We start from the raw sequence: 15,390 nt of genomic DNA, 5'->3' as shown, positions 1-15,390 counted from the left end.
GATTTCGTCGAGCAAAAAACGCTGTATTTTCAATACATTTTTTTATACTCTCGCAACATGTTGCTACAGAGTATAATAGTTTTGTACACCTAACGATTGCTTGTATCACTTAAAACTAATCGAGTTAGATATAGGGTTATATATAAATGATCGGAATGATGAGACGAGCTAAAATTCGGATGTCTGTCTGTTCGTCCGTCCGTCCGCCCGTGCAAGCTCTAACTTGAGTAAAAATTGAGATATTCTTATGAAACTTGGTACGAATATTTCTTGGTACCGTAAGACGGTTGGTATTGCAGATGGGCGTAGCCGGGCCACTGCCATGCCTACAAATCGCCATTAATCAAAAACAAATAAATTGCCATAACTAAGCTCCACAATAAGATATAATACTGTTACTTCGTATACAGGAACACATTAGGGAGGGGCATTTGCAGTTTAAATTTTTTTTTAAAAAGTGGTCGTGGTCCCGCCCGTAATAAGTTTAATGTGCATATCCCCTAAACCGCTAAAGCTATAATAACCAAATTCACTGGGAGCAAATGTTTTTAGCACCTCTATTGACGGTGTGAAAATGGGTGAAATCGGGTGACATGCCCGCCCACTCCCCATATAACGGTACTGTTAAAAACTACTAAAAGCGATGAAAAAAGGGCTTAATACTTATCTCTGGGATGAAATGAGGTGACTTTATAGGATCCGCGTTCAAACTTAGACAATGGGCGTGGCACCGCCCACTTTTAGGTGAAAAGCCATATTTTGGGATCTGCTTAACCGATTTTAACCAAATTCGATACATAATATTCTTCTCATATTTCTATGTTATAGTACGAAAATGGGCGAAATCGGACTACACCACGCCTATTTCCCATATAACACCATTTTAAATTCCATCTGATTCTTTCACTTTCCACTATGCAAATCAAGCAGCAATAATTGTATCGGAGTAAAACTTTGCGTGAATATTGTGTTTAAAGTATGCCACCTTGTGACCAAAAATTGTCTAAATCGAACCAAAACCGTTCAAGCTCCTAGGTACTGAATATGTAGACCCCAGTGCCTATAGTTGACTCCTTACCGAAAATATTGGCGAATGTGTAAGATATATAATTAAAATTCATATAATAAAATAAATAAATGAAACTCTTGATAATAGTATATCTTTGTGTCAAAAATGGTTTGAATCGGATCAATACTTCCTTTAATATAAAATTTTGTCAACACCTGAAGTAATTTTCCGGGCTGTGATCCTTGCAAGTTGAGAGAGTATAAAATGTTCGGTTACACCCGAAATTCAAACCTTGATTATTCCGAAGATACATATTTTATAAAGATTTTGTGAAATATTTCAAAGGAAAATATTCCAAACTCGGTCATTACGACGTCAACTCAACGCTTCCGCGTTGACAGCAGAATTTCTGACAGGATCATCAAAAGTAAAAAGAAAATGCGGGTTTTAACTAAAACCATTAACTAGGTATTGGGATGAGAAAAAACTAATAAAGTAAAAATTCTATTTTTGCAGACTTTACGAATTGGATCCCGACGTTTTTTGTTTTCTAAATAGTTGAAATTGAACAAAAAAAAAAAAATCCCCCACGGCAAGACCTTGTACATTTTATTAAGTAATTATTTTATTTTAAATTATATCTCAAAAACCTGTGTAAAATTTTATTAAGATCGGTTGAGTAGTTTGTGAGAAATCTTAACAAACGACTTTGAAAACACAGTTTCGAAAAAAACGCGTTTAAAGTTTTAAGTGACTATATAGCTGACCTTGAGCGGGCAACTTTTCAAAGCTGTATCTGCAAAATTATTACTGCTATCAACTTGAGAATTTAGGGCAATATTTTAGAGAATTAAATAAGACAATAAGATTTTTTTTGAAGCCGTGAAAACCATGTTACCCCTTAAAGCAGGGTGAAGCATGAACTATTAGACCACTTTTTAAGCATAAATTTCTATATCATTTCTTATTACCAAAAAAAAACTCTTCAGTAATCGACTGCCATATATTACTTCGTCCTCTACTTTCGCATCATAACTATCTTCATCACCATGCTTCTACAATATATACTATTAAACCTAGATTGAAATTCTTTATAGAAGAAGCATTTTAGTTAAAACACTGTTCCCTTATCAACTACTTTACAAATGTAAAAACAACATCAAATAACATTTCGTTGTCTACATAAAAAATCATTCCCACAAAAAACAATCACTCCCTCATGGTCCAACACACCAGTTGCTTTAAAGAACGCAAAGCCATCACTTTGGATTACATTTAAGCAGAAGAGAATGAATAACTTAATCAGCAACTTGATTTCAGAAAAGAACTAAAATCAGCAAAAACATAAATATCTAGAACTTCCAGCACAAAATAAAAGTAATATTAAAAAATATATTAGTACTTAAGAGATTCCAATATACATGTTGGTTGAAAAGTTTCTGCGCTCGAAATGAAACAATCCTGTTTTTGGTACGAAATATATTTTTTTATTCAATATAATCTTCCTTAACTTCAATACACTCATTCAAATGATAATTTTATGCCAACCCTATAATGACTTTCCGGAAACTCTGTAAAATACCCGTCTACGGCTGTAATAGCTTCTTCATTCGACGTCAAACGCTTTACTCGAAGGAATTGTCTCAGGTTTTTGTAGAGGTAGTAGTCGCTGGGAGCCAAGTCTGGTGAAAACGGTGGATGCTCAAGGAATTCGTGCTTTAATTCGTTGAAATTTGTCATTGCTAAACCACTTTGTGAGCAGGTGAATTGTCTTGATGAAAAATAATTTTTTGTGCTGCAAACCAGGTCTTTTCTCACGAATTTTTCCTCCAGCTGATCAAAAAGGCTGCTATAACATTCAGAGTTGATTGTTTTACCTTTTTGCAGATAATCAATAACCAAAATTCCTTTTGCATCCCAAAATCAGATGTCATAACCTTCTTTGCTGATCATTGTCACTTCACCAGCTTTGGAGCTGAACAAACAGATTCAATCCACTGTAAACATTCTTGTTTCAATTCAGGATCATGGTGGTGATCCAAGTCCCATTCATAGTTATAAAATGATGCCAGAAATCGGTTTTACAAGTATTTTGCTTAAAACGCTTTTTTTGAATTGTTAACGTGTGCGGCACTAACTTTCCAAACAGCTATTTCAATGTAATTTCATGTAATTCTCATTTCATGTAATTCTCCATGTAAAATATGTGGTACTCGTTTGTCTGAGATGCCTATGGCATTAGCAATTCCACTCTTAGTCAAACTTGGATCTTCACTAACAATATTATGAACTTGCTCAATGATTTCTGGTGTGGTTGCGGTTTTTGGTCGTCCTTCGCGTCGATCGTCTTCAAGCCTAATACGACCACATTTAAATTCATCAGCCCAAAATTCAACGGTGAGTCTTAAAAGTGACGACTCCTTATACACTTCTAACAATTGTTCATAAATTTCCTTTGCTTTTAAACCATTCAAAACAAAGAATCCAGTCACTGCGCGATATTCAATTTTCGCCATATTTAAAAAAGTACTCTGACGCGTCAACTTCAAATGGCTTGTAAACAAAGAATTAATTGACAGAATGACTTGTAACTTTGCATTTGTTCTCACGACAGATCTACCAACTTGAGAAAAAAAATTGCAGCTAGTAGTGCTATTTCTTGGTGAGCACTACTCACTTTTCAACCAACCTGTATAAAAAGTGATATAAAAGCTCTCTCAGGTAGATAAATGAAATTGACTTTACTCAAACTTCCCAAGATATATCAATAATCCTCAAATCTTAAGAGAAAATTTTGCGCTAACATGATTAAGCAATTCACACAATTCTAACTTCCACACCTTCATTACCCTATCAAGTCAAATAAATTCACAAACATATCACAACCCAACACAGTATTTTAAAGTTACAATGCTAGAATATCCATTTAATAGAAGAGTTTGACTACACTCACAGTTAAACATCCCTCTTCTAAAAAACTTTATCCACTCCTTAAAAGCCAGACTAATAAACTGTATATAAAAACATGTTAAATCTTGATCGAGAGTATATCAAGGCTGAAAAAATATTTCTCTCTCAATTTATCAATTCTAACCGGCATCGAATCGATTTATCTACTGTAATAAAAAAAACCGAGATAGATTAATTATTTATAAATAGTTCTCATGTAAAAATAATCAGTAAATAATTCTAATAACTATATTAAATTTCGTAGCAATATCTTATTTGCGTCCATACTTTATTCTTAAATATGTGACTCTCTTTAAGTAAAATATCAGTCGCATAACTCACTTTCCTGGTCGGATTGTCTTTTAAAGGTCCTTAATGAACACTTATATCGACAATTTTGTACGTACATACCATAGATGAACAGCCAGTTTCTGTTGCTATGGTTCTTCTAATGCGTCGTTAAGTTGTCGCCTTGGAAAGCTTAGTGCTTCGCGTCGTTCATTTGGTAGTTTCTATTGTGAGTTGCATTGTAATACGTGCATTCGTTTTTGAATGTTTAGTCCTTCTTTTAGTAGTTTTGTAATTTTTAGTGGAGCATGGTCTCCTTATAGTCGTTCTTGGAGTTTTGATGGGGCAAGGCCTCCTTTTCGTAGTGTTGGTTGTGCCAAGCCCTCTTTCGGTATCTATTGTAGTTTTAGTGATTCATTATTTTTTGTAGTCGATGATATCGGAAGCATCATGTAGCATTCGCCACCTTTTTGAAGTTGGGTTTAGTTGGCTTGAAATTTCTAGGTGTGCACTGTTTTTTTGGATTCGTTTTTAATGTGCGTAGCGTTTTCTTGGTATATTAGATACTTTCTGCTGTGTATAGCCTTCTTGTAGTCCATTTTGGATGCTGATGTTCTTTTGGTCGTTTTGTTACTTCTTAAGTTACGTAGTATTTTTGGACCTTGTAGTAGCTTTAATGAAGTAGAGCTTTCTTGTTCTTTTGGTAGTTTGATACTTCTTGTGGTGTATACTCTTCTTGTAGTCCATTATATTTTGGGAGCTGACGTTCTCCTAGTAGTTTTCATATTTCTTGTGGTATATAGCCATCTTGTAGGGCATATTAATTTATGAACTGGCGTTCTCCTGGTAGTTTTCATATTTCTTGTGGTGTATTTTCTTCTTGTAGGCCATTTTGTTTTAGGAGCTAGCGTCCTTTTGGTAGTTTTGATACTTACTGTGTAGAGTTTTCTTGTGGTAGTTTTTGTCTTGCAACCACAACCATGGCTTGTGTTTTTAGTAGTGTGTAGACTTCTTGTAGTCTTTTTTGTTGGCCACGTCCATCTTTTGGTTGTTTTGATAGTTCTAGTGGTGCGTTTCGATGTTTTAGTAGTTTTGAGAGCTTTTGTGGTGCGAGTCTTTCTTGTAGTCGGAGTTGTGATGCGTGTTGAACTTTTGGTAGTGTTGGGCGCTTTCGTTGTGGAGGTCTTGGGTGTAGTCGTAGTTGTGGTGCGTGTTGAACTTTTGGTAGTTTTGGCCGCTTTTGTGGTGCGGATCTTTCTTGTAGTAATTTTTGTAGTGCGTGTCCTCCTTGTAGTCCTAGTTGTTGTCGTGGGCGGCCTCTTAGAAGTGAACTTAGGACAATTTTTTCTTCCGCAGCAACAACAGCATGTTTTCCAGTGGCAACACGGAAAGCGTCTGCGTTTAAAAAATTTAAGGTTCGCAACTCTGCTGTGATGTGCTTTGATAGAGCGTTTCAGCCTAGAATGTATCAGCTTTTCAATGACATTAAATTCACTCGACGTTTGGAGCATTCCTGTTCCACCAGCTTTAATTAGCTTTTTGGATAGTAATTGGGTTGTTGTAATACCAAAAGCTGCAATCTTGCCATCTTGTTTTCTCACGACCTGATTATTACACTGTACTATGGTTAGAACCCCCGCGATCGAAGTAGCAATTCCTAGAAAGGCCGAAGTCTGCATTTCGTTTGCGCGGTCAACTTTGCTAAGACACGCGCGTACAGAACGCTTGCTCAAACCTGTGAGACTCGACAGTGTCTCGTGTTTTTATATAAAGTATTGTTTAATTTCCATCAGATGTTTCAGTGAATTTAGTTATTTGGGAAAGAAAACACCTTGTGATTTGTACTAATTAACAAAAAAATTAATTTAGTTTTTAGGGCTTTGTGCATACTGTATGCTTAATTGTTTATACACTCAGAGAAAAGTCGCATTCATACATGATTTAAGAATTGTATATTGTAGGAAAAATATCAGAAATTGTCTTTCGATATTTTATTGTCATCAGAAAATGGTTTATAATTTAATGTAGCAGTCTCTTGTTAGCATTTCCCTCAATTAATATTCCATAATAAGAAGAACATACACCATGCTTAATCCTCTTTGCCTGCCAGTCTAGATTTTTGCTGACGGCAATTTAGTCCTGTCTTTTTACAGCCTCTTTGTGCGGTTCAAGAACTAATCGCGAATCCTTTCGACTGAATAAACTCGATCCTTACATATTCGATCATTTCGCCGTTTTCGCCCATTTGACTTGTTCAGGATTCAATCCACCTGGTCGTTAAATTTATTTCTTCCTACAGTGACTGGTTTCGCTAAAGCCTCAAAATTTGTCTAAATTCTTTTCTTCTATCTCCGATAGGAGTTTTCCTAAACCCAATTCTCAATTCTAGTTTTTCTTAGATGTAACACCAAGATAGAATAAAAATCTAAACCGAACAATAATAATAGTATGTGTATATACAATACATATTAATTAGGTTCAGCCCTTTCGATGAATTCCGCGAATATTTTCGTGAAGATTTTCAAGGCACTCTTAACATACAGCCAACCAATAATCAAGTCACCAATATTATCTAAATAAGACACATTAGACCGGAAAGGAACACTTGCTATAGGACCTTATAGAACTTTACAATAACTTTCCAAGAGTAGAAGAGAATTGCAAAGTTACATTGATTGAAAGTGGCTCGAAGTACAAAGCCTTCGTTAGGTCTAGTTACTAACTACTGGTTTTGTGGCGATTCCCGAGTTGTTAGATACTACTTAGATATATGTAAATACATATTACCATCAAAATAATTTATTCCTATAAGCACACAGTAGAGAACCTTATGGTTAACACATTAAGGGGATTTTACTGAATCCCGGCTGATATTAATTCACATATATATTATTTTGTCATATGTAGCTTTAATAATAAAATTTTTCTACTTTACACTTGACCCTCTAATCTTAAAGCTTCAGTCGTACAACTTGTTTTCCGGCCAAACATTGCTATAGGTATACCTTCTGGACACTCACTTGGGCAAATCCATAAACATACACAATAACACCCGCTTGGTTTTGTTGGAGTAGTAAGCTCTTTCGTGCCTGTCATACCTGTGCTTTCAGTTGAGCCGGTGCTTCTTAACGTGGTTGTTTGGGTGCTTATTGATTTTGTAGTGGATTGTGATGGATGGGTTTTTCTTGAAGTAGTGTTTTGCGTGATTGACCATTCTGAAGTGAATTGTGTTGAGGTGGTTTTTCTTAGAGTTGATTTTGTGGTACCAGTTCTTTTTGTAGTAGGTTTTGTTGGGATGGTTTTTCTTGAAATAGATGTTTGTGTGCTTGTCGATTCTGAAATGAATTGTGTTGAGGTGGTTTTTCTTGGCGTCGGTTTTGTGGTACCAGTTCTTTTTGTAGTAGATTTTGTTGCGGTGGTTTTGATTGGAATAGTTGATTGGGTGCTTGTCGATTGTGAAGAGAATTGTATTGAGGTGGTTCTTCTTGGAGTACTTGTTTGGATGCTTTTCGATTTCGAAGTGAAGTGTGTTGAGGTGGGTTTCCTTGGAGTCAGTTTTGTGGTACCAGTTCTTTTTGTAGTAGGTTTTGTTGGGATGGTTTTTCTTGAAATAGATGTTTGTGTGCTTGTAGATTCTGAAATGAATTGTGTTGAGGTGGTTTTTCTTGGCGTCGGTTTTGTGGTACCAGTTCTTTTTGTAGTAGATTTTGTTGCGGTGGTTTTGATTGGAATAGTTGATTGGGTGCTTGTCGATTGTGAAGAGAATTGTATTGAGGTGGTTCTTCTTGGAGTACTTGTTTGGATGCTTTCCGATTTCGAAGTGAAGTGTGTTGAGGTGGGTTTTCTTGGAGTCGGTTTTGTGGTACCAGTTCTTTTTGTAGTAGGTTTTGTTGGGATGGTTTTTCTTGAAGTAGATGTTTGAGCGCTTGTCGATTCGAAAATTATATGTGTTGAGGTGGTTTTTCTTGGAGTCGGTTTTGTGGTACCAGTTCTTTTTGTAGTAGATTTTGTTGCGGTGGTTTTTCTTAAAATAGATGTTTGAGTGTTTGTCGATTCTGAAGTGAATTGTGTTGAGGTAGTTTTTCTTGGAGTCGTTTTTATGGTACCAGTTCTTTTTGTAGTAACTTTAGTAGGCGTAGTTTTTCTTGGAGGAGTTGTTTGGGTGCTTGTCGATTTTGAAGTGAAATATGTTGAGGTCGTTCTTTTTGGATTAGTTGAGTGAGTGATTATCGATTTTGAGGTGAATTGTGTTGAGATGGTTTTTCTTTGAGTAGACGTTTGGGAGCTTGTCGATTTTGTAGTGTATGGTGTTGACGTTGTTCGTCTTGGAGTAGTTTTTGTCGGGGTAGTGTTTGTGGTAACAGTTCTCTTTGTAGAGGTAATTTTTTTTGGAGCCGTTTGTGTGGGACCTGTTCTTTTTGTAGTAAATTTTAAAGGAGTGCTTTTTCTTGGAGTGGTTGTTTGGGTGCTTGTCGATTCTGAAGTAAATTGTATTGAGATGGTTTCTCTTGGAGTAGTTTTTGTGGTACCTGTTCTTTTTGTAGTAAATTTTGTAGGAGTGGTATTTCTTGGAGCAGTTGTTTGGGTGCGTCTGGATTTTGAAGTGAATTGTGTTGAGGTGGTTCTTTTTGGAGTAGTTGATAGAGTGCTTGTCGATTTTGAGGTGAATTGTGTTGAGGTGGGTTTCCTTGGAGTCAGTTTTGTGATACCAGTTCTTTTTGTAGTAGGTTTTATTGCGGTGGTTTTTCTTGAAATAGATGTTTGAGTGTTTGTCGATTCTGAAGTGAATTGTGTTGAGGTAGTTTTTCTTGGAGTCGTTTTTATGGTACCAGTTCTTTTTGTAGTAACTTTAGTAGGGGTAGTTTTTCTTGGAGGAGTTGTTTGGGTGCTTGTCGATTTTGAAGTGAATTGTATTGAGGTGGTTCTTTTTGGAGTAGTTGATAGAGTGCTTGTCGATTTTGAGGTGAATTGTGTTGAGATAGTTTTTCTTTGAGTAGATGTTTGGGTGCTTGTCGATTTTGTAGTGGATGGTGTTGACGTTGTTCGTCTTGGAGCAGTTTTTGTAGTACCTGTTTTTTTTGTAGTGGATTTGGTTGGGATCGTTTTTCTGGGAGTAGTTGTTTGGATACTTGTCGATTTTGAAGTGAAATGTGTTAAGGTGGATTTTCTTGGAGTCGTTTTTGTAGTACCTGTTTTTTTTGTAGTGGATTTGGTTGGGATGGTTTTTCTGGGAGTAGATGTTTGGGTGCTTGTCGATTTTGTGGTGGATGGTGTTGACGTTGTTCGTCTTGGAGTAGTTTTTGTCGTATCTGTTCTTTTTGTAGTGGATTTTGTTGGGATGATTTTTCTGGGAGTAGTTGGTTGGGTGCTTGTCGATTCGGAAGTGAATTGTGTTAAGGTGGTTCTTCTTGGAATAGTGTTTGTAGTACCTGTTCTTTTTGTAGTAAATTTTGTAGGGGTAGTTTTTCTTGGAGTGGTTGTTTGGGTGCTTGTCGATTTTGAAGTTAGTTGTGTTGAGGTGGTTTTTCTTGGAGCGGTTGTTTTGGTGCTTGTCGATTTTGTAGTAAATGGTGTTGACGTTGTTCGTCTTGGAGTAGTTTTTGTCGTATCTGTTCTTTTTGTAGTGAATTTTGTTGGGATAGTTTTTCTGGGAGTAGTTGGTTGGGTGCTTGTCGATTCGGAAGTGAATTGTGTTAAGGTGGTTCTTCTTGGAATAGTGTTTGTAGTGCCTGTTTTGTTTGTAGTGGATTTGGTTGGGATGGTTTTTCTGGGAGTAGTTGTTTGGGTGCTTGCCGATTTAAAAGTGATTTGTGTTGAGGTGGTTCTTTTTGGAGTAGTTGATTGGGTACTTGTCGATTTTGAGGGGTATGGTGATGAGCCGGTATCTCTCGGGGTAGTTTTTGTGATAATAGTTCTCTTTGTAGTGGATTTTGTCGGGGTGGTTTTTCTGGGAGTAGAAGTTTGGGTGCTTGTCGATTTTGTAGTGGATGGTGTTGACGTTGTTCGTCTTGGAGTAGTTTTTGTCGTATCTGTTCTTTTTGTAGTGGATTTTGTTGGGATGATTTTTCTGGGAGTAGTTGGTTGGGTGCTTGTCGATTCGGAAGTGAATTGTGTTAAGGTGGTTCTTCTTGGAATAGTGTTTGTAGTGCCTGTTTTTTTTGTAGTGGATTTGGTTGGGATGGTTTTTCTGGGAGTAGTTGCTTGGGTGCTTGTCGATTTTGAAGTTAGTTGTGTTGAGGTGGTTTTTTTTGGAGCGCTTGTTTTGGTGCTTGTCGATTTTGAAGTGAATTGTGTTGAGGTGGTTTTTCTTTGAGTAGATGTTTGGGTGCTTGTCGATTTTGTAGTGGATGGTGTTGACGTTGTTCGTCTTGGAGTAGTTTTTGTCGTATCTGTTCTTTTTGTAGTGGATTTTGTTGGGATGGTTTTTCTGGGAGTAGTTGGTTGGGTGCTTGTCGATTCGGAAGTGAATTGTGTTAAGGTGGTTCTTCTTGGAATAGTGTTTGTAGTACCTGTTTTTTTTGTAGTGGATTTGGTTGGGATGGTTTTTCTGGGAGTAGTTGTTTGGGTGCTTGCCGATTTAAAAGTGATTTGTGTTGAGGTGGTTCTTTTTGGAGTAGTTGATTGGGTACTTGTCGATTTTGAGGGGTATGGTGATGAGCCGGTATCTCTCGGGGTAGTTTTTGTGATAATAGTTCTCTTTGTAGTGGATTTTGTCGGGGTGGTTTTTCTTGAAGTTGTTGTTTGGGTGCTTGTCGATTCTGAAGTGGATTGTGTTGAGGTGGATGATCTTGGAGTCGTTTTTGTGGTATCAGTTCCTTTTGTAGGGATGGTTTTTCTGGGAGTAGTTGTTTTTGTGCTTGTTGATTTTGAAGTGAATTGTGTTGACGTGGTTCGTCTTGGAGTAGTTTTTGTCGTATCTGTTCTTTTTGTAGTGGATTTTGTTGGGATGGTTTTCCTGGGAGTAGTTGCTTGGGTGCTTGTCAATTTTGAAGTGAATTGTGTTGAGGTGGATGATCTTGGAGTCGTTTTTGTGGTATCAGTTCTTTTTGTAAAGGATTTTGTAGGGATGGTTTTTCTGGGAGGAGATGTTTTTGTGCTTGTTGATTTTGAAGTGAATTGTATTGAAGTGGTTCGTCTTGGAGTAGTTTTTGTCGTATCTGTTCTTTTTGTAGTGGATTTTGTTGGGATGGTTTTTCTGGGAGTAGTTGGTTGGGTGCTTGTCGATTTTGAAGTGAATTGTGTTGAGGTGGTTTTTCTTGTAGTAGTTTTTGTGGTACCAGTTCCTTTTGAAGTAAATTTTGTCGGAGTAATTTTTCTTGGAGTAGTTGGTTGGGTGCTTGTCGATTCTGAAGTGGATTGTGTTGAGGAGGATGATCTTGGAGTCGTTTTTGTAGCATCACTTCTTTTTGTAGTGGATTTTGTAGGGATGGTTTTTCTGGGAGTAGTTGTTTTTGTGCTTGTTGATTTTGAAATGAATTGTGTTGACGTGGTTCGTCTTGGAGTAGTTTTTGTCGTATCTGTTCTTTTTGTAGTGGATTTTGTTGGGATGGTTTTTCTGGGAGTAGTTGGTTGGGTACTTGTCGATTTTGAAGTGAATTGTGTTGAGGTGGTTTTTCTTGTAGTAGTTTTTGTGGTATCAGTTCCTTTTGTAGTAAATTTTGTCGGGGTAATTTTTCTTGGAGTAGTTGTTTGGGTGCTTGTCGATTCTGAAGTGGATTGTGTTGAGGAGGATGATCTTGGAGTCGTTTTTGTGGTATCAGTTCTATTTGTAGTGTATTTTGTAGGGATGGTTTTTCTGGGAGTAGTTCTTTTTGTGCTTGTTGATTTTGAAGTGAATTGTGTTGACGTGGTTCGTCTTGGAGTAGTTTTTGTCGTATCTGTTCTTTTTGTAGTGGATTTTGTAGGGATGGTTTTTCTGGGAGTAGTTGGTTGGGTGCTTGTCGATTTTGAAGTGAATTGTGTTGAGGTGGTTTTTCTTGTAGTAGTTTTTGTGGTACCAGTTCCTTTTGTAGTAAATTTTGTCGGGGTAATTTTTCTTGGAGTAGTTGTTTGGGTGCTTGTCGATTCTGAAGTGGATTGTGTTGAGGAGGATGATCTTGGAGTCGTTTTTGTGGTATCAGTTCTTTTTGTAGTGGATTTTGTAGGGATGGTTTTTCTGGGAGTAGTTGTTTTTGTGCTTGTTGATTTTGAAGTGAATTGTGTTGACGTGGTTCGTCTTGGGGTAGTTTTTGTCGTATCTGTTCTTTTTGTAGTGGATTTTGTTGGGATGGTTTTTCTGGGAGTAGTTGGTTGGGTGCTTGTCGATTTTGAGGGGAATGGTGATGAGCCGGTTTCTCTCGGGGTAGTTTTTGTGGTAATAGTTCTCTTTGTAGTGGATTTTGTCGGGGTGGTTTTTCTTGGAGTAGTTGTTTGGGTGCTTGTCGATTCTGAAGTGGATTGTGTTGAGGTGGATGATCTTGGAGTCGTGGTTTTTCTGGGAGTAGTTGTTTTTGTGCTTGTTGATTTTGAAGTGAATTGTGTTGACGTGGTTCGTCTTGGGGTAGTTTTTGTCGTATCTGTTCTTTTTGTAGTGGATTTTGTTGGGATGGTTTTTCTGGGAGTAGTTGGTTGGGTGCTTGTCGATTTTGAGGGGAATGGTGATGAGCCGGTTTTTCTCGGGGTAGTTTTTGTGGTAATAGTTCTCTTTGTAGTGGATTTTGTCGGGGTGATTTTTCTTGGAGTAGTTGTTTGGGTGCTTGTCGATTCTGAAGTGGATTGTGTTGAGGTGGATGATCTTGGAGTCGTGGTTTTTCTGGGAGTAGTTGTTTTTGTGCTTGTTGATTTTAAAGTGAATTGTGTTGACGTTTTTCGTCTTGTAGTAGTTTTTGTGCTACCAGTTCCTTTTGTAGTAAATTTTGTCGGGGTAATCTTTCTTGGAGTAGTTGTTTGGGTGCTTGTCGCTTCTGAAGTGGATTGTGTAGAGGTGGATGATCTTGGAGTAGTTTTTGTCGTATCTGTTCTTTTTGTAGTGGATTTTGTTGGGATGGTTTTTCTGGGAGTACTTGGTTGGTTGCTTGTCGATTTTGAAGTGAATTGTGTTGAGGTGGTTTTTCTTGTAGTAGTTTTTGTGGTAACTGTTCTTTTTGTTTGTAGAGTGCGTGTCCTTTTTGTTGTGGTAGTAGTTTTAGGCCGACATTTGCAACAGCAACAGCAGCAGCAACGGCAATAGCATGTTTGCCATCGGCAACACCATGTTTTCCTGCGGCAACACGGAATGCGTCTGCGTTTGAAAATTTTGAGATTCGCAACTCTGCTGAGATGTGCTCTGCTAGAGCGTTTAATTATAGAATGTGTCGGCTGTTTAATATTATTAAATCCATTAGACGTGTGGAGCGTTCCTGTTTCACACCTTTCACCAGATTTTGTAGGTTTTTCGAGTTTTGCGGATAGTAATTGAGTTGTCGTAACACTAAAAGCTGCAAACTTGTCATCTTGTTTCCTCACGACCTGACTATTACACTGTACTATAGCAAGAATTGCTGCTATCGAAATAGCAATTCCTAGAAAGACCGAAGTCTGCATTTCGTTTGCGCCGTCAACTTCGCTAAGACACGCGCGTACAGAACGCTTGCTCAAACTTGTGAGACCCGACAGTGTCTCGTGTTTTTATAGGAAATATGGTTTAATTTATATCAGATGTTTTAGTGAACTTAGTTATTTGGGAAAGAAAACATCTGTGATTTAAACTAATTAGCAAAAATATAAATGTTTCTTAATTTTTCGACTATTGTGCATTCCGAATTTATAAACTTTTGTATGTTATAATATTTAAAATTGTGCTAATTACTAAAGCAGCCTCCAAAACTGTTATTTCGATGTAAAATAAAGGGACTACCACAATGAGAAATGCTTCAAATATCATGGATATGTATATGTATGTTAGGTAATAATAGTAAGAAATATTGAAATAGGCGGGACATTTAGTTAATAAGCAGCTCCGAATGTCTTCGGGTTCTGCCCTTAACAGGTGTAGTTCAAGGTTATTTTTTCACATCGACAAAAGGAGAAATCTAGGATCTGCCTAAAAAAATACCCTATAAAAAGTTACATTTAAGCCTGCTTAAGAGCAAACAAAGATATCGCGCCAACATGGATCGAGTTGGCAAGCTTCAAAAGAGTACTATCGACAAAATCAACCGTGTCAACAAAGCAAAAATAGGCAATGTAATTATTTTCGAAAAAGCTCATTAAACACAGATGTTTTCTTGTGCAAATAACTGAAGCTCGTGTGGTTTGGAGAAAATTTCGAACAACTCGTAATTAAAATATTTGCTATAAAATCCCGTTACTTTCCTAAAAACCGCTAGTTTGTTAACCGGTTTTCCGAACCAACGTTTTGACGATGATGACTTCGTAGTCCTCTTGGTTTTTAGTTATTGGCGTTTTGACCACGGCGGTCTTAGCTCAATCGCAAAAGTGCATCGCGGTAAAACATGCCGAAAAAATAACAAAGAGTACTACCAAATCTCCATTAGATCCTGTAATACGAAACGATTGTGAACAACCAGCAGCAGCTGTTAAGAAAGGAGTGTTCAGCAAAAACATAGCATACGTAAAAAGCATTAGCTCCAAGGTGTAACTATTGAAAGGGCTGCTCATTCTATACAGAAACGTTGCTTGCTGGAACAATTCACCGATATCGGTCGATCTACACTCCTCCACTTTTCATCATTGTTTCCGCTCGAACATCTAACCCTACAGATGTTTCTATACAAACCTTCGCAAGCGAAATGGCATCCCGACATACTGTAACGTCCGAAATATCATCAGATTCTACAACAACAGACTTTATACCAGACCTATGCGAGGAACCAACAAGTCCATCAGAGAGACCCTCCAAATATACACCAACAATTAAAGAGAAACCAACGACTACATCCGAATTATCATCTAGCTGACCAACAACTACATCCGCGACATCGTCCGAGGAACCAACCACTACATACGAAATGACATGCAGTTATACACCAACAACTACACCAGAAACATCGGGCGAGGAACCAACCACCACATACGAAATGACATCCAGTTATACACCAACAACTACATCTGAAACATCGTCCGAAGAATCAACAAGTACCTACGAGATACTAATCGCCTCCACG

At 37.5% G+C, this 15,390-nt stretch overlaps 2 protein-coding genes across 2 annotated transcripts; both read right to left on the bottom strand.

Annotated features, from left to right (window-relative positions):
- Positions 1-4,146: 4,146 nt before the first annotated feature.
- On the bottom strand, positions 4,147-7,180 carry LOC118682435 (salivary glue protein Sgs-3). The gene has a single exon (XM_036371176.2). It carries the CDS (start codon positions 5,923-5,925, stop codon positions 4,993-4,995), a length of 933 nt encoding a protein of 310 aa, XP_036227069.2. The 5' UTR covers positions 5,926-7,180; the 3' UTR covers positions 4,147-4,992.
- Positions 7,181-9,013: 1,833 nt separating this feature from the next.
- LOC118680352 (putative uncharacterized protein DDB_G0271606) lies at positions 9,014-13,716 on the bottom strand. Its single transcript, XM_070109692.1, has 5 exons — positions 13,635-13,716; positions 13,089-13,484; positions 11,344-13,037; positions 10,756-11,163; positions 9,014-10,034 (listed from the first exon to the last, which is right to left on the bottom strand). The coding sequence occupies exons 1-5, from the start codon at positions 13,714-13,716 to the stop codon at positions 9,096-9,098; spliced, it is 3,519 nt and encodes a 1,172-aa protein (XP_069965793.1). The 3' UTR covers positions 9,014-9,095.
- Between the last annotated feature and the right edge of the window lie 1,674 nt (positions 13,717-15,390).

This window comes from Bactrocera oleae, chromosome 5, assembly GCF_042242935.1.
Source record: "Bactrocera oleae isolate idBacOlea1 chromosome 5, idBacOlea1, whole genome shotgun sequence".
Taxonomy (NCBI): Eukaryota; Metazoa; Arthropoda; class Insecta; order Diptera; family Tephritidae; genus Bactrocera; species Bactrocera oleae.
This window is presented reverse-complemented; position numbering and strand designations above follow the sequence as displayed.

What these genes read in the sequence shown, in the direction of transcription:
- LOC118682435 (XM_036371176.2), bottom strand. Translation starts at nt 5,925, where the DNA reads ATGCAGACTTCGGCCTTTCTAGGAATTGCTACTTCGATCGCGGGGGTT.
- LOC118680352 (XM_070109692.1), bottom strand. Translation starts at nt 13,716, where the DNA reads ATGACAAGTTTGCAGCTTTTAGTGTTACGACAACTCAATTACTATCCG. An exon ending in ATTCACTTCAAAATCAACAA is followed by an intron (nt 11,164 to 11,343) that starts GCACAAAAACAT and finishes CAAAAAGAACAG; the next exon opens with ATACGACAAAAACTACTCCA. An exon ending in ATCCACTACAAAAAAAACAG is followed by an intron (nt 10,035 to 10,755) that starts GTACTACAAACA and finishes TAAATCGGCAAG; the next exon opens with CACCCAAACAACTACTCCCA.